Source organism: Cherax quadricarinatus, chromosome 14 (assembly GCF_038502225.1).
Source record: "Cherax quadricarinatus isolate ZL_2023a chromosome 14, ASM3850222v1, whole genome shotgun sequence".
NCBI classification, from domain to species: domain Eukaryota; kingdom Metazoa; phylum Arthropoda; class Malacostraca; order Decapoda; family Parastacidae; genus Cherax; species Cherax quadricarinatus.
The window spans coordinates 41057747-41083095 of NC_091305.1; the positions used below are offsets into that span (position 1 = coordinate 41057747).

A 25349-nucleotide genomic window follows, 5' to 3' on the forward strand; every position below is an offset into this window, starting at 1 on the left:
CGTGTGTGTACTCACCTAGTTGTACTCACCTAGTTGAGGTTGCAGGGGTCGAGTCCAAGCTCCTGGCCCCGCCTCTTCACTGGTCGCTACTAGGTCACTCCCTGAACCATGAGCTTTATCGTACCTCTGCTTAAAGCTATGTATGGATCCTGCCTCCACTACATCGCTTCCCAACCTATTCCACTTCCTGACTACTCTGTGGCTGAAGAAATACTTCCTAACATCCCTTTGATTCATCTGTGTCTTCAGCTTCCAACTGTGTCCCCGTGTTGCTGTGTCCAGTCTCTGGAACATCCTGTCTTTGTCCACCTTGTCAATTCCTCTCAATATTTTGTAAGTCGTTATCATGTCCCCCCTATCTCTCCTGTCCTCCAGTGTCGTCAGGTTGATTTCCCTTAACCTCTCCTCATAGGACATACCTTTTAACCCTGGGACTAGTCTTGTTGCAAACCTTTGCACTTTCTCTAGTTTCTTTTCATGCTTGGCTAGGTGTGGGTTCCAAACTGGTGCCGCATACTCTAATATGGGCCTAACGTACACGGTGTACAGGGTCCTGAACGACTCCTTATTAAGATGTCGGAATGCTGTTCTGAGGTTTGCCAAGCGCCCATATGCTGCGGCAGTTATTTGGTTGATGTGCGCTTCAGGAGATGTGCCTGGTGTTATACTCACCCCAAGATCTTTTCCTTGAGTGATGTTTGTAGTCTCTGGCCCCTTAGACTGTACTCCGTCTGCGGTCTTCTTTGCCCTTCCCCAATCCTCATGACTTTGCACTTGGTGGGATTGAACTCCAGGAGCCAGTTGCTGGACCAGGTCTGCAGCCTGTCCAGATCCCTTTGTAGTTCTGCCTGGTCTTCGATCGAATGAACTCTTCTCATCAACTCACGTCATCTGCAAACAGGGACACCTCGGAGTTTATTCCTTCCGTCATGTCGTTCACAAATACCAGAAACAGCACTGGTCCTAGGACTGACCCCTGTGGGACCCCGCTGGTCACAGGTGCCCACTCTGACACCTCGCCACATACCATTACTCGCTGCTGTCTTCCTGACAAGTATTCCCTGATCCATTGCAGTGCCTTCCCTGTTATCCCTGCTTGGTCCTCCAGTTTTTGCACTAATCTCTTGTGTGGTACTGTATCAAAAGCCTTCTTGCAGTCCAAGAAAATGCAATCCACCCACCCCTCTCTCTCTTGTCTTACTGCTGTCACCATGTCATAGAACTCCAGTAGGTTTGTGACACAGGATTTCCCATCTCTGAAACCATGTTGGCTGCTGGTGATGAGATCATTCCTTTCTAGATGTTCCACCATTCTTCTCCTGACAATCTTTTCCATGATTTTGCATGCTATACATGTCAGTGACACTGGTCTGTAGTTTAGTGCTTCATGTCTGTCTCCTTTTTTAAAGATTGGGACCACATTTGCTGTCTTCCATGCCTCAGGCAATCTCCCTGTTTCGATAGATGTATTGAATATTGTTGTTAGGGGTACACATAGCGCCTCTGCTCCCTCTCTCAGGACCCATGGAGAGATGTTATCTGACCCCATTGCCTTTGAGGTATCTAACTCACTCAGAAGCCTCTTCACTTCTTCCTCAGTTGTGTGTACTGTGTCCAGCACATGGTGGTGTACCCCACCTCTCCGTCTTTCTGGAGCCCCTTCTGTCTCCTCTGTGAACACTTCTTTGAATCTCTTGTTGAGTTCCTCACATACTTCACGGTCATTTCTTGGTGTCTCTCCTCCTTCCTTCCTTAGCCTGATTACCTGGTCCTTAACGGTTGTTTTCTTCCTGATGTGGCTGTATAACAGCTTCGGGTCAGATTTGGCTTTTGCTGCTATGTCGTTTTCATATTGACGTTGGGCCTCCCTTCTTATCTGTGCATATTCGTTTCTGGCTCTACGACTGCTCTCCTTATTCTCCTGGGTCCTTTGCCTTCTATATTTCTTCCATTCCCTAGCACACTTGGTTTTTGCCTCCTTGCATCTTTGGGTGAACCATGGGCTCATCCTGGCTTTTTCATTATTCCTGTTACCCTTGGGTACAAACCTCTCCTCAGCCTCCTTGCACATTGTTGCTACATATTCCATCATCTCATTAACTGGCTTCCCTGCCAGTTCTCTGTCCCACTGAACCTCATTCAGGAAGTTCCTCATTCCTGTGTAGTCCCCTTTCCTGTAGTTTGGTTTCATTTGTCCTTGCCTTCCTGCTTCCCCCTCCACTTGTAGCTCTACTGTGTATTCGAAGCTCAAAACCACATGATCGCTGGCCCCAAGGGGTCTTTCATATGTGATGTCCTCAATATCTGCACTACTCAAGGTGAATACTAAGTCCAGTCTTGCTGGTTCATCCTCTCCTCTCTCTCTTGTAGTGTCCCTTACGTGTTGGTACATGAAGTTTTCCAGTACCACCTCCATCATCTTAGCCCTCCATGTATCTTGGCCCCCATGTGGCTCCAAGTTCTCACATTCGATCTCCTTGTGGTTAAAGTCGCCCATGATCAGGAGCTTTGCCCTGCATGCATGAGCTCTTCTCACCACTGCAGCCAATGTGTCAACCATCGCTCTATTGCTCTCGTCATACTCTTGCCTTGGCCTCCTGCTGTTCTGTGGTGGGTTATACATCACTGCAATTATCACCTTGGGACCACCAGAGTGAAGCGTTCCCGCTATGTAATCACTTTCTTCTCCGCTGTCTCCTCTCTCCAGCTCATCAAAATTCCATCGGTGTTTGATCAGCAATGCCACTCCTCCACCCCCCCTGTTCCTTCTGTCTTTTCTCAGGATCTGGTATCCCGCTGGAAAGATGGCATCTGTTATCATACCTGTAAGCTTGGTTTCTGTGATCGCTATGATGTCTGGTGATGCCTCTTTGACTCTTTCGTGCCACTCCTCCCACTTGTTTGTTATTCCATCAGCGTTTGTGTACCATACCTTCAGTTTCCTTTCTAACACTGTGGTTTGGGAGGCCTGTGGGGGTGGGAGACCTGGTAGCTTACTGTGGGATTCTATAGTTGGGGGTTGGGTGGAAGCTGTGGGTATGGATTGTATTGTGTGTTGGGATGGTATGATAGGTTGTGGGGTTCTGAGGATAGTTGTGTGTGTGCTTGCCCTTGCTGCTCTGTTCTGCTCTGACTGACCTCTGCTGGTTCCATCCTTATCCCCTTTCCTAGCTCCTTTCGCTTTTTTGTCCTCTCCCTCAGCTGCTTTCTCTCTGTTTGTGTTTTGTCTCTGTCTAGGAACACCTTCTTGTACTCTTCCGAACTTTTCAACCGTGGTTTCTCTTGGAGGATCCTGTTCCGCACTGTTTCTGTCCTGAGAATCAGCTTGATCGGTCGGTTTCTCCCCTTCAAGTACCCCCCTATTCTCTGAAAATTTACAATCTCATCCATGTCTTCTCCCCCTATTTCTGTGATGATTTTCTCAATCTCCTTTCTTTCTTCCTGCCGTCTTTCAGTGTGTGTCCTTTCCTCTCTCTCCCGAAGCCCATGGATAATCACTGATTTTGCCCTTTCCTCCTCCCATTGCCTCTTCCTCTGTGACTCTGGTTCCTGTCTGTATGTGGTCATTTTCTCCCTTGATTTTTCCAGTGGCTCTTGGTAGCATGGTTGTGCCTCAGCATTCGACCTATCTCCCTCTCCATCTGCACCCATCTGCTCTTCCCTTCCACTCACTGGCCCTTCTTTGCAGGCTGATATGACCTTAGCATAATTCATATCTCCTTCCTTCCTGTTCAGCCTCTCATCATCGTATGGTGTGTCTTCTCTGGTCACTACCCCTGAGACTTGCTTCAGCCTGTTTACCTCAAATTCTAGGACCTTTACCCTGGCTACTGCAGTTTCGACTTGTGACTCCCAATTCTTCGTCTCCTTCTCCAACCTCTTTTCCCATTTCACAGAGAGTTCTTTCTCCATTTTTTCAGAAAGCTCTCCTAATTTTCTCTCCCATTCTTGTTCTATCCTTTTCCACTGTTCCTCCATCCATTCCTCCCTACCAGTACCATTGTCATCTGATCCCTGATTCCTGCGAGTCCCAACCATTTTTTTTTTATGAAAGAGAGAAAGAGAAAAAGAAAAAGGGGGAGAGAGTGAGAGATAGGGAGAGAGAGAAGGGGAGCCTAGAAGGAGGGGAAAAGAAGGGAAAAAGGGGGAGAAAGTGAGAGAGGGACAAGGTAAGAGAGAGGGGTGAGTGAAAAGGGAAGAGAGAGAGAGAAGAGGAAAAGAGTAAGAGAGGAAGAGAGAGAGGGAGAGAGAGAGAAAGAGTGAGAGGAAGAGAGAGAGGATGAGAGAGAGGATGAGAGGAAGGATGAGAGAAAGGGGGAGAGAGAAAGAGAGAGAGAGAGAGAGAGAGAGAGAGAGAGAGAGAGAGAGAGAGAGAGAGAGAGAGAGAGAGAGAGAGAGAGAGAGAGAGAGAGAGAGAGAGGAAGAGAGAGGAGAGGAGAGGGAGAGAGATGGGGGGGAAAGGAAGGGTTATAGGGTCACTTCACAGGAAGGTGTAAAATCCTGTATATGTGTGTGTGTCTATATATGTGTGTGTGTGTGTGTCTGTATGTTTGTGTGTGTTTGTGTGTGTGTGTGTGTGTGTGTGTGTGTGTGTGTGTGTGTGTGTGTGTGTGTGTGTGTGTGTGTGTGTGTGTGTGTGTGTGTGTGCTACAGCTATTCAAGTGCCTAACAACAGTACTATTCTCACCAAGTGTGCGTGCATATGTTTATGTAAACAGTCCTTATTTCCCACGTATGTACTACATATGTATTGTATATGTACCCGATCTCTTGGTTCCCACTGTACTCTTATGAGTTTAAAATTATGTTCAAAAATTAATACACTAGGCTTCGCCTATATGCCGCTACCTCTAAATTCTATTAAATGCCAGTAAATGCTGCTTATTCTAATTCTGATAGCTCGAGGAGAGTGACCCCCAATTCCAGCTAGAGACAGGTACTATTGACCCCATGCAACTCAAACTAGGTGAATATTACTTGCGGCTGGCAGTGCAGTAACGTTGCTGGTCTGTCCTGTGTCCCAGAAGTTGAAGGTGTTTGATGCTTCTCGGTAATTTTTCCACTAACTTCCTGTATGCACTATATTCTCTAGCTCTTCTAATTTTTTCACTCACTGTATTTACTGACACATCTATACATAGCTCTTATCTCCCTGGTCTTGAGTCGCACTTATTCTTCAAAATAGCCCACTGCGTTATTATGGCAACACTATTTAGGCCTGACACAACCGTTCACCCTTCCAACGACCCTCACTAAACACTCAGCCAATATTTCCTTTTTTTCTTTTCTGTGATCACTTATATTTCCTTTTTTCGGGGCTTAAGTTATTATATGCACTCTTATGCGTGCACACGCCTATATCCCACACTCTATTCCTTATGGCACAGTCAGAAATTATCACCAAAACACGAGCTCAAACCGCGTGACTCCTCCACGAGTGTGTGTGTGTGTGTGTGTGTGTGTGTGTGTGTGTGTGTGTGTGTGTGTGTGTGTGTGTGTGTGTGTGTGTGTGTGTATGTGTGTGCCCGCGCATGCTCGTGTGGGTGTATGACCCACTTAATATTTGTATTTATAACTCATTACAATTGTGACCGGGTGTGGACGTGTCACTGACTCATTACTTTGTAATTAACCATGGTCAGAACCCTCGACTGGTCCGAACCCTTGACTGGTCCGAACCCTTGACTGGTCCGAACCCTTGACTGGTTTCAAACGGATTCGTTGCACAATAAAGCAGACTGTGAACGGATGGGGTTGTAGGCGCCCTTATCAAACACAAACAATAAATATAAATCAGGAACGTACACGGTAAGCTGTCCAATATACAAGTACAGTTAGAAATAGAAATACAGATAGCTAGAGCTTCATTTAAGGAGGTTTTCAATAGAATATTCAAGTGGTTGCTAGTAGAATTACAGTAAATCAACCATTCAAATCATTATGAAGCTCTGTGTAGTCTGCGGTCAATCAAACAAATGGGCTTCCACATGGATAAATTGTCATTTTTGTGGAAATTGGTGTCACGCCCCTTGTGCAGATATCCAAGAACTATCTACAAGCAGTATTAAAACAGGGAAGTGTTTTTGGGTATGCCCAAATGAGATAAATCTGTGGACTAAAATCACAAGGGTATTAAAAGAGGATAACATCAAAGCTGCTTTCATAGAAAACCTGGAAGTTTTCTACAACAGATGGGAACATAAAAAGTCTGGGCTGAATGGTACTGCCCTTGATACTGGCCATGTAGTCAGAAACTGTAAGGCTGGAGGTGATGTCCTGGTAGTCAGTAAATGTGGGGCCGATAGCGCTGTCCTGGGGGACAGTAATGGTGAAGCTGGAGGTGCTGTCCTGGGAGACAGTAATGGTGAAGCTGGAGGTGCTGTCCTGGGAGACAGTAATGGTGAAGCTGGAGGTGCTGTCCTGGGAGACAGTAATGGTGAAGCTGGAGGTGCTGTCCTGGGAGACAGTAATGGTGAAGCTGGAGATTCTGTCCAGGTAGTCGGGAATTATACGCAGGAAGGAATACATATAAATGACCTCATAGGGGGACAGGAGCCGTAGTAGGGAAACAAGTGTAGTCAAAGATAAGATAAAACCAATATTGCAAACTAGAAATACCACAGGAAATAGCAAACAAGAGGACTCCACTAGCAATAGTGAGGATATATTACCAAAAACAACTGGTGGGAGCTCCATTGTTGGTGCTAGGGAGGATAGGAATAAGACAGGGAAACATGCACCAACAGGGAATACAGTCACAGAAACCCAAGGCAAACGGAAACCAAGCCTGTGCACATACTATGCACTTGGTATCTACAGACATGGGAAATCTGGAAAAACAGACGGGACGTGCAACTATGACCACCCTCGAAAATGCCATGCCCATATGACAACAGGAAAATGCAAACTCCCTTCCTGTAAGCTTTTTCACCCCGAACTGTGTACCTCTTCAGTACAGGAAAGACTGTGCCATAACTTAAATTGCCAGGCACACCATCTAAAGGGGACAAAACGATACAAAACATACAGGCCATGGGAAAACCTGAATAGCCACAGCCTCTCAAGAGGGAGAGGTTTTTTAGTGCCAGGATGGAAAAAAAACTGGCAGGAAATGGCAGAAATCGTACACCAAATCCAGTCATTCCTGGAGTGGAACCACAGTCGATGGCCTCCACTCCAAACCAACAGATACAGATACTAATGCCGGAAAAAAAATCCCCCCCCCAGTACCAACAATACCACCAGTCCGATGACATTCTTCTTTGCAAATATACAGGGTCTAAAGCCAGCAACAAACAACAAAATACCTTTCATCAGTGGACTGCTTGCAGAGGCAAAGGCAATGTTCGCGGCTTTCACTGAGACCCACATAAAGGATCACTTGGACAACGAAATATGGATCCCAGATTACAACCTATACAGATGTGACAGAGTGAACAGGCAAAAGGAAGGGGGTTGGCCTCTACATTGCAGAGTCACTTGTTTGCACAGAACTGCTTAATGCCTCAAATGATGTAGTGGAAGTTTTAGCAGTAAAGGTCGAGAACCAAAACCTAGTCATTGTGGTAGTCTACAAGCCTCCGGATGCAATATCCCAGCAATTCCAGGAACAGCTGTTAAAAATTGACCACTGTCTGGAAAATCTTCCAGCTCCTGCACCCAACATCTTGCTCCTGGGGGATTTCAACTTAAGGCACCTAAAATGGAGGAATATAGCAAATAATATTGTTGCAGTAATAACACCAGGAGGCAGCTCTGATGAAAACTCACACTCACACGAGCTTTTAAATCTCTGCACAAAATTCAATTTAAACCAGCAAATAATAGAGCCTACTAGACTGGAGAATACACTAGACCTCATCTTCACTAACAATGATGATCTGATAAGAAATGTCACCATATCAAAAACAATATACTCAGATCACAACATAATTGAGGTTGAGACATGTATGCGTGGAGCCCCAGACCGACATAATGAGACTAGTCACGAGGGAGCATTCACCAAATTCAACTTCAATAACAAAAACATAAAGTGGGACCAAGTAAACCAAGTTCTAACCGATATAAGCTGGGAAGATATACTAAGCAACACAGATCCAAACTTATGCCTAGAACAGATTAACTTGGTGGCACTCGATGTATGCACAAGGCTTATTCCTCTAAAAAAAGGAGGAGTAGATGTAAAATAGAAAGAGACAGGCGCTCCCTTTACAGGCGACGGAAAAGAATAACAGAGCGGCTAAAAGAGGTCAATATATCTGAAATGCGTAGGGAGACACTGGTCAGAGAAATAGCAAGCATCGAACTTAAGCTAAAGGAATCTTATAGGAGTCAGGAATCGCGGGAAGAACTAAAAGCTATAAATGAAATCGAAAGAAACCCAAAGTATTTCTTCTCCTATGCCAAATCAAAGTCGAGAACAACGTCCAGTATTGGGCCCCTACTTAAACAAGATGGGTCCTACACAGATGACAGCAAGGAAATGAGTGAGCTACTCAAGTCCCAATATGACTCAGTTTTTAGCAAGCCGCTAACCAGACTGAGAGTCGAAGATCAAAATTAATTTTTTATGAGAGAGCCACAAAATTTGATTAACACAAGCCTATCCGATGTTATCCTGACGCCAAATGACTTCGAACAGGCGATAAATGACATGCCCATGCACTCTGCCCCAGGGCCAGACTCATGGAACTCCGTGTTCATCAAGAACTGCGAGAAGCCCCTATCACGAGCATTTTCCATCCTATGGAGGGAGAGCATGGACACAGGGGTCGTCCCACAGTTACTAAAAACAACAGACATAGCCCCACTTTACAAAGGGGGCAGTAAAGCAACAGCAAAGAACTACAGACCAATAGCACTAACATCCCATATCATAAAAATCTTTGAAAGGGTCCTAAGAAGCAAGATCATCACCCATCTAGAAACCCATCAGTTACACAACCCAGGGCAACATGGGTTTAGAACAGGTCGCTCCTGTCTGTCTCACCTATTGGATCACTACGACAAGGTCCTAAATGCACTAGAAGACAAAAAGAATGCAGATGTAATATATACAGACTTTGCAAAAGCCTTCGACAAGTGTGACCATGGCGTAATAGCGCACAAAATGCGTGCTAAAGGAATAACAGGAAAAGTCGGTCGATGGATCTATAATTTCCTCACTAACAGAACACAGAGAGTAGTCGTCAACAGAGTAAAGTCCGAGGCAGCTACGGTGAAAAGCTCTGTTCCACAAGGCACAGTACTCGCTCCCATCTTGTTCCTCATCCTCATATCCGACATAGACAAGGATGTCAGCCACAGCACCGTGTCTTCCTTTGCAGATGACACCCGAATCTGCATGACAGTGTCTTCCATTGCAGACACTGCAAGGCTCCAGGCGGACATCAACCAAATCTTTCAGTGGGCTGCAGAAAACAATATGAAGTTCAACGATGAGAAATTTCAATTACTCAGATATGGTAAACACGAGGAAATTAAATCTTCATCAGAGTACAAAACAAATTCTGGCCACAAAATAGAGCGAAACACCAACGTCAAAGATCTGGGAGTGATCATGTCAGAGGATCTCACCTTCAAGGACCATAACATTGTATCAATCGCATCTGCTAGAAAAATGACAGGATGGATGATGAGAACCTTCAAAACTAGGGAGGCCAAGCCCATGATGACACTCTTCAGGTCATTTGTTCTATCTAGGCTGGAATATTGCTGCACACTAACAGCACCTTTCAAGGCAGGTGAAATTGCTGACCTAGAAAATGTACAGAGAACCTTCGCGGCATGCATAACGGAGATAAAACACCTCAATTACTGGGAGCACTTGAGGTTCCTAAACCTGTATTCCCTGGAACGCAGGCGGGAGAGATACATGATTATATACACCTGGAAAATCCTAGGGGGACTAGTACCGAACTTGCACACGAAAATCACTCACTACGAAAGCAAAAGACTTGGCAGACGATGCAACATCCCCCCAATGAAAAGCAGGGGTGTCACTAGCACGTTAAGAGACCATACAATAAGTGTCAGGGGCCCGAGACTGTTCAACTGCCTCCCAGCATACATAAGGTGGATTACCAACAGACCCCTGGCAGTCTTCAAGCTGGCACTGGACAAGCACCTAAAGTCGGTTCCTGACCAGCCGGGCTGTGGCTCGTACGTTGGTTTGCGTGCAGCCAGCAGCAACAGCCTGGTTGATCAGGCTCTGATCCACCAGGAGGCCTGGTCACAGACCGGGCCGCGGGGGCGTTGACCCCCGGAACTCTCTCCAGGTAAACTCCAGGTAAGAGTGAGGCTGATTCATTACCTTTGTAACTTGCCATGATGTGACCAGATCTACCTGAAGTTCATTGCCTTTGTAACTAGTTCAGCTATCATAACTTTGGGGTCCAGTCCCTGGACCTATTATGTTCCTTTGTAATTTTTTGACTACCGCCCACAGGATGGGTATGGGGTGCATAATAAAGATATTAAACTGACTAACTCCGCACAGTTGTTGCCCCAGGAATCTTCTCATAGTTGTTAGCCCAGCAATCTGTCACCACAGTTATTAACCCAGCAGTGTTTCACTACAGTTCTTAACTCAGCAGTCTCCCCACAGATGGTGGTGATGGTGCTGGGCGTCATCTTCCCGGAAGACGCAAACGATCTCAAGGAAATTGCAAAATCTCGAGGCTTGACACAGGTCTTCCAGCAACAAGGCGTTTACATCTTTATTCCTTCAAATGAAGTCAAAATTGTCTAGGAGAATTCCTCCATACCCACCTCTTTATGGTACTAATGTTAAAATTGTGAAAATGAAGTATTTTGCTTACAATAGATCATTGGTTGGTTATTCAGCACCATTACTTGCTCATGTGTCATGCTGGAAGCTTGGAGGGCTGGAAAAACTGCAGAACGAACCAATGAGGATCATCTTAGAATGCCCTCGTACTCCCAAAATTCTAAACATGTAGAAAGACTTGATATCCCAAACGCCCGAATTGATATAACTGATGAATTGGCTAAGCTGTATGTTTTCAAAGAGGGAGAAGATTACAATCTTGGGTTGTCAGGTAGCAGTTTGAGTACAATTATACGGAAAGAACTTCAATTTCCCACAAACAATTTTCTAAAGTCTGAAATACCTGTAAATCCACGCCCACACCACTGTCACCAATTTGTCATGTGGGGTTCGAAACGTGGATGGGGTAAGAAGACTCACGTAGGCTGGTTAGTATGTATAATTATAACGGAAAGTATGGGAAGCACCAGGCCGCCCTGCCTCTCTCTGCTCTCTATCTCAGACTGACCCACTAATGCCTAGGGGTGAGTGGCATTCAAAAACATGCTATGGTCAGCAGCAACGTGAATAACAGTCAGTGATTCACACAGACGGTTGGTAGTGAGTCATCTACTGGTAACTGGTTACTGGTAACTGGTACTACTCATCTACTGGTAACTGGTTACTGGTAACTGGTACTACTGAGACCCTTCCTGTTATACACGCCTGATCTTCTAGCTTCTGTACTAATCTCCTGTGAGGAACTGTGTCGAAGGCCTTCTTGCAGTCCAAAAAGATGCAGTTAACCCACCCCTCTCTCTCGTGTCTTACTTCTGTTATTTTATTATAAAACTCCAGTAGATTTGTGACACAGGATTTGCCTTCCATAAATCCATGCTGGTTGGCATTTATACACTTGTTCCGTTCCAGGTGCTCCACCATTCTCCTCCTGATCATCTCCTCCATGACTTTGCATACTATACACGTCGGTGACACTGGTCTATAGTTTAGTGCCTCTTTTCTGTCTCCTTTTTTAATCCTGAAGTATGGAAGACTTGCCGTCTTCCATACCTCAGGTAGTTGCCCAGTTTCACGGGATGTGTTGAAGATTGTGGTTAATGGCACACACAGCATTTCTGCTCCCTCTCTAAGGACCCACGGGGAGATGTCTGGTCACAGGGCCGGATTAAGAAGTCTCCGGGCCCTAGGCTATTCAGATTGGCGGGGCCCCTTTGAGTTACGGGTAAGCGAAGCGACCCCTTCCAGCCTTGGGGTGAAGGGGGGGGGTCGGTGTGAGCCTGTTTAAGGTCTAATTAAATACATTCTGGCTATTTAGATTAAAATTAATAGGGAAAGTACATCAAGACAATCAAAACCATTTACCAACAGCCATTATAACTATCTTGTTAAATCATGCATTTTAAAGAGAATACACTCAAGACAGCATAGTATTACTAGATTAGGCTATTAAAGTAGTGACATCATGTACCTATTATATTCAGCATAACCACTACAGCACTATTATTCCCTTTATAAATCACTGACCATTATTGTTATCATTGCATCATGCATAAGACTATCAAATCATATAAACTCAAGAAAGTAAAGAATTGTTTATATTCACAGGCACTTCTTAAATAAACTTTTTTCTGGATTTTATATTGGCAAAATCATCAATTATATTCTGAAAATCAATATTTCTTGTTAGATCAGACTCAATGGTCAACAAGGCTAGGTTACACAATTTGTCTTGGCTCATTGTTGAACGGAGCTGGTTTTTTACTCTTTTCAAAACAGAAAATGGACGTTCTCCTTCACAGTTAGTAGCTGGAAGTGTTAGGTAAAGGCGATACACTATGTCAATTTTACCCTCCAAACACTTGAACTTTTTAGGTAGGGACCCTTTTGCACTTGCACCATGTGCGCAGTCATGGATGAGCCCCTGAACCCCTTGGACTGCGGGGCCCCCAAAAGTGCAGGGCCTAGGCAAATGCCTAGTTTGCCTATGCGGTAATCCAGCCCTGTCTGGTCCCATTGCCTTTGAGGTATCAAGGTCCCTTAGCAGCTTCTTCACCCCCTCCTCAGTTGTGTGTATATCATCCAACACTTGTTGGTATATTCCTTGTTGGCATCCCCTCTCTGTTCTGTCCACCCAGAGGCCTTCCTGTCTCCACTGTAAATACTTCCTTAAAATCTCCTGTTGAGCTCCTCACATACCTCTTCATCGCTTCTGGTGAGTTCCCCACCTTCATTCCTCAGCCTGATCACCTGGTCTTTGTTGTCTTCCTCCTAATGTGGCTATACAGCAGTTTTGGGTCAGACTTGGCTTTCGATGCTATGTCGTTCTCGTACTGATGCTGGGCCTCCCTCCTTATCTGTGCATACTCGTTTCTGGCTCTTCGACTAGTCTCTATTTTCCTGGGTCCTTTGCCTTTTGTACCTTTTCCATTCTCTAGTGCACTTAGTTTTTGCCTCCCTACACCTTCGGGTAAACCAAGGACTCGCTTTGGTCTTCCCATTATTTCTACTGCCCTTGGGAACAAACCTTTCCTCTATCTTCCTGCATTTTGTTGTTACGTATTCCATCATTTCATTTACTGACTTTCTTGCCAATTCTCTGTCCCACTGAACCTCCTGCAGGAAGTTCCTCATACCTGTGTAGTCCTCTCTTTTATTACCTGGAGTTTACCTGGAGAGAGTTCCGGGGGTCAACGCCCCTGCGGCCCGGTCTGTGACCAGGCCTCCTGGTGGATCAGAGCCTGATCAACCAGACTGTTACTGCTGGCTGCACGCAATCCAACATACGAGCCACAGCCCGGCTGGTCAGGTACCGACTTTAGGTGTTTGTCCAGTGCCTTTTCCCATCCAACTCCTGTTACCCTCTCTACTTGTAACTCTATGTATTCAAAACACAGAACCATATGATCACTAGCTCCAAGGGGCCTCTCATAAGTGATGTCCTCAATGTCTGAACCGCTCAGGGTGAACACAAGGTCCAGTCTTGCTGGTTCATCCTCCCCTCTCTCTCTGGTAGTGTCTTTAACATGTTAATGCATAAGGTCTTCCAGGACTACATCCATCATTTTGGCTCTCCATGTTTCGGGACCCCGGAGTGGCTCCAGGTTTTCCCAGTCGATCTCGCTGTGGTTGAAATCGCCCATAACCAGCAACTTTGCTCTCCTCGATTGGGCTCTTCTTGCCACCTCGGCCAGTGTGCCCACCATTGCTCTGTTGCTCTCTTCATATTCCTCTCTTGGCCTCCTGCAGTTCTGTGGTGGATTATACATCACTGCAATGACTACCTTATGTTCCCCAGACTGAAGTGTACCTACTATGTAATCCCTTCCTCCAATCTCGTCCATGCCTTCCATTTCCTCAAATCTCCATCGTTTTTTAATGAGCAGTGTAACCCCTCCTTCCCCTCTGCTCCTTCTATCTTTCCTCAGAATCTGATATCCTGGTGGGAAGACTGTTTCTGTTATTGTCTCAGTGAGTTTTGTTTCCGTGACTCCTATGATGTCTGGGGACTTCTCATTGATTCTTTCATTCCACTCCTCATATTTATTCGTTATTCCATCCCCGTTCGTGTACCAAACGTTCAACTTCTTTTCTAATACTGTGATCCGGGGAGAAGATTGGGGCTGGGGGATCGGGAGTCCTGGCGGGGGCCTACCGAGGCTTGTGGTGGGGGTGGGGGCAGAGTTCCCATAGGGGGTTGCTGTATGGGTGGGGTTTGTGGTGTGGGGGGTGAGGGCAGAGGGATCAGTGAGTGTCGGTTTAGATTGCTCGGTTGCCTTGGGGTTGTCGTGGTTTGAGTCCTTCTGCGGGTGTTTCTGGAGGGTATGTTTACCCTTCCACCTGCATCTGGGTTCTTCTGCTCATCTTTGTCATTTCCTTTCTTTTCTCCTTTCATTTTTGTACTCTCTCTTTCAGTATCAACCTTTCCTCTTGTGTTCTGTCATGATTGAGATACACTCTGGTACTCTTGTTTGTCTCTCAGTCGTGCTTTCTCCTGCAGAATCATGGTTCGAGTTGATTCTGCCTTGAAAATTACTTTGAGAGGCCATTTCCATTCCCTTGCGAACCACCCAATTCTCTGAAAATTTACCACCTGGGTCATGTCGCCCTCACCTATTGCTTTCATGATACCTTCAATCACTTTTTCTCCTCCTTCCTGGAACCCGTTGACAAAAACTGATCTCGCCCTTTCATCCTCCCACTGTGTCTCCCATTGCATCCTCTGAAGTGTTTTAGTTCCTTCCATTGGAGCATTCCTTCCTTCAAGCCCTTCCATGGCTGAGGTCCCTATTCTCAGCGGACTGTCTTTCCTGCTCAGCTGTTCCTGGCCCCTGCAGGTGTCTGTTAGAGTCTGCATATGTTATAGTATGTGTGTGTGTGTGTGTGTGTGTGTGTGTGTGTGTGTATGTGTGAGTGTGTGTATGTGTGAGTGTGTGTGTGTGTGCGTGTGTGTGCGTGTGTGTGTGTGTGTGTGTGTGTGTGTGTGTGTGTGTGTGTGTGAGTGTGTGTGTGTATGTGTGCGTGCGTGTGTGTGCGTGTGTGTGCGTGCGTGCGTGTGTGTGTGTGTGTGTGTGTGTGTGTGTGTGTGTGTGTGTGTGTGTGTGTGTGTGTGTGTGTGTGTGTGTGTGTGTGTGTGTGTGTGTGTGTGTGTGTGCGTGTGTGTGCGTGTGTGTGTGCGTGTGTGTGTGTGTAGGTGTGAGTTTGTGTGTGTGACCTAATAAACATTTGCATTAATAACTCATTACAATTGTGACCAGATATAAACATTACCTTTGTAACTGTTCAGCTATTAAAACTTTGCGGTCCAGTCCCTGGACCCATTATGTACCTCTGTAATCTTCTGACTACTGCCCACAGGGTGGGTATGGGGTGCATAATAAAGATATTAAACCGAACTTTTGTAAATTTGTGTAAACCTTCCGTCAATGTCCTTACTGCCCTCTGACAGACCATTTGAAGATGGCTGATATGGGGCTGGAGTAACATGCTCAGTACTGTTCTTATTGTAGAAAGCTTCCAGCTCTTGTGATACAAAGTATGCAATATTATCTGACACAGTTATGTCTGGTGACCCAAAAGTGGAGAAGGATTTCCTCAGCAACTCAGCAGTAACTGTGGATGTTATAGAACTAGTCAATTGAACATCTAGGAGTATTGAAAATAAATCCACAATTACTAAATAATATTTGCCCTTCACTGGGCCTACATCGCACTCTAGACCATGGTTTCCCCATCTTTGGCCAACATAGTACAGGAGATGAAATTAGCTAAAATTTCATAAAACAAATTGGACAATTCTTGGTCAATACCTCAGTATCTTAGTCAATATTTGGCCACCAGACTCACTTCCTTGCTTCTGCCTTCATACCATTAATACCATTATGGCCAACATGTAAGTGCTCTATTATCTTGCATCTTAATTATCACAGGTACTACCTGTAGGATACCTTGAGAAGGAATGTGATTACATTCACCAGGTCTTTTCTGAACTGTACTTCCTTTCTATTTAATCTGTGACTGTAGCCATTGTCATCGAGGGATCGTTAATACCACAAGTTTAACAAATATCTGGCAAGATTTATCACTCACCCAGATATTAAAAGTGGCTAATAATGTTTTAGTGCCCTGTCTAAGTGCAGTCTTAGAGTAGCCACTACTAATAGCACTCAGAAGCGTGGCTAGAGTTGGTGTCACCCGGGTCGGACCGCCCACCCTCCCTTACGACGCCACTGATAGCACTGCCACTGGGGACTTTATCAACAGGAAACCCACAAGTTTAGTTGGTACTACCAGCAACACCCCTCAGGGAAGGTTCCTTGATGTTGGTGAGGGGCTCTTGATTTAGGGAATTGGATCTGTGCTCCAGTTCCTCGAATTAAGCCTGAATGCCTTCCACATCCCTCCCAGGCGCTGTATAATCCTACGGGTTTAGCGCTTCCCCTTGATTATAATAATAATAATAATAATAATAATAACTACCAGCAACAAAGCGAAAAAGTAATGTGGAGTACCTGGGAATGATAACGTCGGAGGATCTTACCTTCAAAGATCACAACAATGTATCTACCTCATCCGCTAGTAAAATGAAAGGATGGATAATGAGAACCTTCAAAACTAGTGACGCCAAGCACATGATGATTCTCTTCATATCGTTTTTTCTCTCTAGGCTGGAATACTGCTGTACACTAACTGCCCCCTTCAAGGCAGGCGAAATTGCTGACCTGAAGAATGTACAGAGAACTTTCACGGCACACATACCTGGAGTTTACCTGGAGAGAGTTTCGGGGGTCAACGCCCCCGCGGCCCGGTCTGTGACCAGGCCTCCTGGTGGATCAGCGCCTGATCAACCAGGCTGTTGCTGCTGGCTGCACGCAAACCAACGTACGAGCCACAGCCCGGCTGATCAGGAACTGACTTTAGGTGCTTGTCCAGTGCCAGCTTGAAGACTGCCAGGGGTCTGTTGGTAATCCCCCTTATGTGTGCTGGGAGGCAGTTGAACAGTCTCGGGCCCCTGACACTTATTGTATGGTCTCTTAACGTGCTAGTGACACCCCTGCTTTTCATTGGGGGGATGGTGCATCGTCTGCCAAGTCTTTTGCTTTCTTAGTGAGTGATTTTCGTGTGCAGGTTCGGTACTAGTCCCTATAGGATTTTCCAGGTGTATATAATCATGTATCTCTCCCTCCTGCGTTCCAGGGAATACAGGTTTAGAAACCTCAAGCGCTCCCGTTATGCGCGCCGTGAAAGTTCTCTGTACATTTTCTAGGTCGGCAATTTCACCTGCCTTGAAAGGTGCTGTTAGAGTGCAGCAATATTCCAGCCTAGATAGAACAAGTGACCTGAAGAGTGTCATCATGGGCTTGGCCTCCCTAGTTTTGAAGGTTCTCATTATCCATCCTGTCATTTTTCTAGCAGATGCGATTGATACAATGTTATGGTCCTTGAAGGTGAGATCCTCCGACATAATCACTCCCAGGTCTTTGACGTTGGTGTTTCGCTCTATTTTGTGGCCAGAATTTGTTTTGTACTCTGATGAAGATTTAATTTCCTCATGTTTACCATATCTGAGTAATTGAAATTTCTCATCGTTGAACTTCATATTGTTTTCTGCAGCCCACTGAAAGATTTGGTTGATGTCCGCCTGGAGCCTTGCAGTGTCTGCAATGGAAGACACTGTCATGCAGATTCGGGTGTCATCTGCAAAGGAAGACACGGTGCTGTGGCTGACATCCTTGTCTATGTCGGATATGAGGATGAGGAACAAGATGGGAGCTAGTACTGTGCCTTGTGGAACAGAGCTTTTCACCGTAGCTGCCTCGGACTTTACTCTGTTGACGACTACTCTCTGTGTTCTGTTAGTGAGGAAATTATAGATCCATCGACCGACTTTTCCTGTTATTCCTTTAGCGCGCATTTTGTGCGCTATTACGCCATGGTCACACTTGTCGAAGGCTTTTGCAAAGTCTGTATATATTACATCTGCATTCTTTTTGTCTTCTAGTGCATTTAGGACCTTGTCGTAGTGATCCAGTAGTTGAGACAGACAGGAGCGACCTGTTCTAAACCCATGTTGCCCTGGGTTGTGTAACTGATGGGTTTCTAGATGGGTGGTGATCTTGCTTCTTAGGACCCTTTCAAAGATTTTTATGATATGGGATGTTAGTGCTATTGGCCTGTAGTTCTTTGCTGTTGCTTTACTGCCCCCTTTGTGGAGTGGGGCTATGTCTGTTGTTTTTAGTAACTGAGGGACGACCCCCGTGTCCATGCTCCCTCTCCATAGGATGGAAAAGGCTCGTGATAGGGGCTTCTTGCAGTTCTTGATGAACACAGAGTTCCATGAGTCTGGCCCTGGGGCAGAGTGCATGGGCATGTCATTTATCGCCTGTTCGAAGTCATTTGGCGTCAGGATAACATCGGATAGGCTTGTGTTAATCAAATTTTGTGGCTCTCTCATAAAAAATTCATTTTGATCTTCGACTCTCAGTCTGGTTAGCGGCTTGCTAAAAACTGAGTCATATTGGGACTTGAGTAGCTCACTCATTTCCTTGCTGTCATCTGTGTAGGACCCATCTTGTTTAAGTAGGGGCCCAATACTGGGCGTTGTTCTCGATTTTGATTTGGCACAGGAGAAGAAATACTTTGGGTTTCTTTCGATTTCATTTATAGCTTTTAGTTCTTCCCGCGATTCCTGACTCCTAAAGGATTCTTTTAGCTTAAGTTCGATGCTTGCTATTTCTCTGACCAGTGTCTCCCTGCGCATTTCAGATATATTGACCTCTTTTAGCCGCTCTGTTATTCTTTTCCGTCGCCTGTAAAGGGAGCGCCTGTCTCTTTCTATTTTACATCTACTCCTCCTTTTTCTTAGAGGAATAAGCCTTGTGCATACATCGAGTGCCACCGAGTTAATCTGTTCTAGGCATAAGTTTGGGTCTGTGTTGCTTAGTATATCTTCCCAGCTTATATCGGTTAGGACTTGGTTTACTTGGTCCCACTTTATGTTTTTGTTATTGAAGTTGAATTTGGTGAATGCTCCCTCGTGACTAGTCTCATTTTGTCGGTCTGGGGCTCCACGCATACATGTCTGAACCTCAATTATGTTGTGATCTGAGTATATTGTTTTTGATATGGTGACATTTCTTATCAGATCATCATTGTTAGTGAATATGAGGTCTAGTGTATTCTCCAGTCTAGTAGGCTCTATTATTTGCTGGTTTAAATTGAATTTTGTGCAGAGATTTAAAAGCTCGTGTGAGTGTGAGTTTTCATCAGAGCTGCCTCCTGGTGTTATTACTGCAACAATATTATTTGCTATATTCCTCCATTTTAGGTGCCTTAAGTTGAAATCCCCCAGGAGCAAGATGTTGGGTGCAGGAGCTGGAAGATTTTCCAGACAGTGGTCAATTTTTAACAGCTGTTCCTGGAATTTCTGGGATGTTGCATCCGGAGGCTTGTAGACTACCACAATGACTAGGTTTTGGTTCTCGACCTTTACTGCTAAAACTTCCACTACGTCATTTGAGGCATTAAGCAGTTCTGTGCAAACAAGTGACTCTGCAATGTACAGGCCAACCCCCCCCCCTTTTGCCTGTTCACTCTGTCACATCTGTATAGGTTGTAACCTGGGATCCATATTTCGTTGTCCAAGTGATCCTTTATGTGGGTCTCAGTGAAAGCCGCGAACATTGCCTTTGCCTCTGCAAGCAGTCCACGGATGAAAGGTATTTTGTTGTTTGTTGCTGGCTTTAGACCCTGTATATTTGCAAAGAAGAATGTTATCGGACTGGTGGTATTGTTGGTACTGGGGGGGGATTTTTTTTCCGGCATTAGTATCTGTATCTGTTGATTTGGAGTGGAGGCCATCGACTGTGGTTCCACTCCAGGAATGACTGGATTTGGTGTACGATTTCTGCCATTTCCTGCCAGTTTTTTTTCCTTCCTGGCACTAAAAAACCTCTCCCTCTTGAGTGGCTGTGGCTACCCAGGTTTTCCCATGGCCTGGATGTTTTGTATCTTTTTGTCCCCTTTAGATGGTATGCCTGGCAATTTAAGTTATAGCACAGTCTTTCCTGTACTGAAGAGGTACACATTTCAGGGTGAAAAAGCTTACAGGAAGGGAGTTTGCATTTTCCTGTTGTCATATGGGCATGGCATTTTCTAGGGTGGTCATAGTTGCACGTCCCATCTGTTTTTCCAGATTTCCCATGCCAGCAGATACCAAGTGCATAAGTACGATAAGGCACATAAATTACTGGGAACAGTTGAAGTGCCTTGATTTGTATTCCCTGGAATGCAGGCGAGAGAGATACATGATAGTATACACTTGGAAAATCCTAGAGGGATTAGTACCAGACTTTCACACGAAAATCACTCCCTATGAAAGTAAAAAATTCGGCAGGAGATGCAACATTTCCCCAGTGAAAAGCAGCGGCGCCACGAGTGCACTGAGAGAGACAGCACAATAAGCGTTAAGGGCCCAAGACAGTTCAACTGCCTCCCAACACTCATAAAGGGGATTACCAATAGGCCCCTGGCTGTCTTCAAGAAAACACTGGACAGGCACCTAAAGTCAGTACCTGATCAGCTGATCTGTGGTTAGTACGTTGGTTTACGTGCAGCCAGTAGTAAGAGCCTGGTTGACCAGAACATGAGCCACCACAAGGCCTGGTCTACGACCAGGCCGCGGGGGCGTTGACCCCCGAAATCCTCTCCAGGGATACTACAGGGACTTAACCAGCAAGCAACCTACAAGTCTAATACTACCAGCACAGTCAGTAAAGTCTTAACGATAAAGAAACTAACAAGTCTAAATCAATAATCAAAGCTGGAATTTGACAGCATGCGGCTGATACAGAATATATATGTAGGAGAGACAACTAGAGACACACCCTTGTCAATAAGCATTAATATGCTTGCCGTACTTACATGTTAATAATACCTGTGTTATTCACATGAAGAGCCACGTCCACATGATGAATTAAAATGATGCCAGACTCATCATCAATGCAGAAGATCAACGCTTTTGTTTATAACCTGCTGGGGTTGTGCAGGTCACCAGAACTTCACAATCTCCAGAGTTCTGGCTGAATTGATTTAAGGTTGTCAGGACACAGCTGTCAGGTGACGTCATTCATTATTTTCTGCACCTTCACGCTACTTTATATTCCCCTGTTTTTATGCATTTATTGAACTGATAAACAATAATAATAGTAATGTTTATTTCTTTAATCCGTATATTAGTAGTGTGTCTTATATCAAATTCAGATGTTTATTTCTCTGTATACATTACAATCTGTGGTTTACATATTATAAGATAATTATAAAATAAAATACTTGTTACGAAGAAGACCACTAGTAGGCCTAGGTAGGCCTAGGTATTTCGGGCAGACTAATATTATTTCTTACTCTATAATAACACAGGTTATGAGTCATACTGGTATTAAAGTGAGGTACTTGTAGTGATTAACTAAATTTACAAAAGTGAGGTAGTTCAAAACATTTAAAAAATTAACAATTAGCTTATCAATTAATGGACTTTCAGACCAAAAAAGTACAAATAATGCAACAATAAATATGTTTGAAACAAAACGAGTCCTGTCTTGGCTGGAAATTTTCAGTACGCTATTTACATCCCCTTTATTTACTCCTGTTTTCCATTTATACACCTCAATCATATCCCCCTAATTCAACGCCTTTCGAGAGAGTGCAGATTCAGGGCCCTCAGTCTATCCTCATAGGGAAGATTTCTGATACATGGGATCATCTTTGTCATCCTCCTCTGTACGTTTTCCAGAGCATTTATATCCGTTCTGTAATACGGTGACCAGACCTGAGCAGCATAGTCTAAATGAGGCCTAACCAAGGATATATAGAGTTGAAGAACAGCCTGGAGGACTTCTATTATTTATACTTCTAGATATGAAGCCAAGAATTCTGTTAGTTTTATTGCGAACACTAATGCACTGCTGTCTTGGTTTTAGATTACTGCTAACCAGAACTCCTAAATCCTTTTCGCAATCAGTAGTATTAAGCTCTACATTATTTAGTTTATATGTGGCATGGTTATTTACCTGTCCAACATTTAGAACTTTCCATTTGTCTATATTAAACTGCATCTGCCATTTCTCTGACCATTGCATCAGTCTATTCAAATCATCCTGAAGTGCTCTATGGCCCTCATTAGAGTGAATTGAACGGCCTATTTTGGTGTCATCAGCAAATTTGCTTATGTCGCTATTTATTCCCTCATCTATGTTATTTACGCAAATTGTGAACAACAAAGGGCTCAACACTGACCCCTGCGGAATACCGCTTGTGACATGCCCCCATTCTGATTTTTCCCCATTTATGCAAACTCTCTGCTGCCTATTTGTCAGCCATGCCTCTACCCAGGAAAAAATTTCTCCTCCTATTCCGTGTGCCTTAAGTTTCCTCAATAGCCTCTGATGTGGAACTCTATCAAAAGCCTTACTGAAGTCCATATACACAATATCATATTCATTACCATGATCTACCTCCTCAAACAGCTTAGTGAAAAAAGTTAGTAAATTCGTAAGACAGGAACGCCCCTTTGTAAAGCCGTGTTGAGATTCATTAATCAATTTATGCCTATCAAGATGGCTACGAATTGCTTCGGCAATTATTGATTTCATAAATTTTCCCACTATGGAGGTAAGGCTTATTGGTCTATAGTTCGAAGCTAAGGACCTGTCACCTGCCTTGAAAATAGGTATTACATTTGCCATTTTCCACTTATCAGGTACTATGCCAGTTTGTAGTGATATGTTGAAAAGATTAGCCAAAGGTATACTAAGTTTTTCTTTTCATTAATTTTATGGAAAATTTTATAGGAGTGATTACTTGTACGTACCTCAACATTACATGCATACGAGTAATCTCCTTGGGAGACAACAACGATATTGTTTACCGTAGTCACCCATGTAGACATGTGAGAAAACTTAACCACCTCTGGTCACTGCAGGTGGCCCCTCGACCCTCACAATCTTATCCATATCTATCCGAGACCAGTATAAATTGGGTAGCACCCTCAAGTACGGCGCTACTAATTAATTGTGGACTGTATAGATTATATAGTTTAACTGAATGAAGGGAGGGGGGGGTAGGTTACACATGGATATACCCATCAAGGAAAAAACACTTGTACATAATCCCACCACTTACCAGATATTCTCTGGTGGTCACTTGATGTGGCTGGATCACCCATAACCTATCCAATTAAAACATACCTAACTGGCCAGTATCAGTCTGCTATAACTACAAAGGTTACTTAACTGCGGGTGATTGATGCTCCTTATTTCCTCCATTCACCATCTCTTTTCGATGTCCTGCTACACCGACACGGTTCTTATTCCAGCAGGACGAGGTATCCGTTGGTTTGTCCCGGTTTAGAAGTCGTGATTCCATAAAATTTCGCTATCCTCGGGACGAGAAACCACGCGTTCACTCTGAGCAGGGCGATTTATTTCACTTCCCGCATTCTCTTAACTTAATGTTATTATCACTGATTACATTACCTATGGAAAATTTTCTAGGGTGTTTACCTGTATGTACCTCAACATTATATACATACCAGTAATCTCATTGGGAGACAATCATATTGTTTACCGTAGTCACCCCGTGTAGACATGTGAGAAAACTTAACCACCCCTGGTCGCACCAAGTGGTCCCCTCGACCTCACAATCTTATCCATATCTATCCGAGACCAGTATGGATTGGGTAGCACCCACAAGTACGGTGCTACTAATTAATTGTGGACTGTATAGATTATATTAGTTTAACTGAATGAAGGGGGGGGGTAGGACACACCTGGATACATCCGTCAAGGAAAACATTTGTACATAATCCCACTACTTACCAGATGTTCTCTGGTGGTCACTTGATGTAGCTGGATCACTCGTAACCTATCTAATTATAACATACCACTACTGGCCAGCCTAAGGTTGCTATAACTAGAAGGGTTACTTAACTGTGGGTGATTGATATTCCTCATTTCTTGATTCACCATCTCATTTTCGATGTCCTGCTACACCGACACGATTCTCATTCCAGCAGGACGAGGTATCCGCTGGTTTGTCCTGCTTTAGACGTCGTGACTCAAGGAGTTTCCCTTTCCTCGTCTCGTTAACAACGAGGTCTAACGTGTTCACTCGGAGCAAACGACTTATTTCACTTCACATATTCTCTTAACTTAGCGTTATTATCATTAATTACATTACAATTCACAAGCCGATTTAACGTCTCATAACTATTATACAAACTAGAGGTCACTCCATTAAGATCTGAGACCGATGAGTGCTGATTAATCCAAGGGTAATTTTCCCCAGGACACAGTCCATTGTGACGCATCAGTCACCCGCTCCTTCTCTTATCACACTTTTACCACTCTATTACTGTGGTCCCGTAAATCCTGTTCCCTCACTCTCCACCAGGAACAATTACGACACTTCTTATTATGAAATGAGGCCTATATTAATCCTTAGGCCACCGTGAACGTCAATTTCGTGGTTCCATGTTTTCTCAGCTTCCTCACCACCATTCAAAAACAATACGCGCTTCCCCCTCCCGCACATCCGCGCATGCGCAAAGGGAACTCTTGGTTCTACTCTTATTTTCAAATACATTTTTGACCCATATAGACACATTAAACACCTATTAGGCACTATAGTTTCGGAAAATTAAAAAATTTTCCACACTGCGGCCGGGCGGAGGTCGTTGCTAGACGACTTACATAATGTGGAGTACAATTTTTTCCATCTTCACTGGCCACCCATATTTATTGAACTCTCAAAATGGACTAATTGGTGTTCCATTCTCTCAGGGGCATAAGCCTATGCTCCCTGGATTAAGTTATTGGGCATACTGGAATTTTGAGACTTTACCAATAACAAGTCTCTCAGTATCCCAAGTCAGCCCCAGCACATTACTGCATATAGGCACCAACTCCATGGCCATCTATATTTATGGATCCCTCAAAATGGACTAATTGGTGTTCCATTCTCTCAGGGGCATAAGCCTATGCTCCCTGGATTAAGTTATTGGGCATAC

At 44.5% G+C, this 25349-nt stretch overlaps 1 protein-coding gene across 1 annotated transcript in view; it reads left to right on the forward strand.

Moving 5' to 3' along the window:
- Nucleotides 1-10750, forward strand: part of LOC138852704 (uncharacterized) — a 92359-nt gene extending 81609 nt beyond the window's left edge. Inside the window, exon 6 of the mRNA XM_070085031.1 lies at nucleotides 10607-10750. Coding sequence (XP_069941132.1) covers nucleotides 10607-10750 — 144 coding nt within the window. The remainder of the gene's footprint in view (nucleotides 1-10606) is intronic.
- The last annotated feature ends 14599 nt before the right edge of the window (nucleotides 10751-25349 follow it).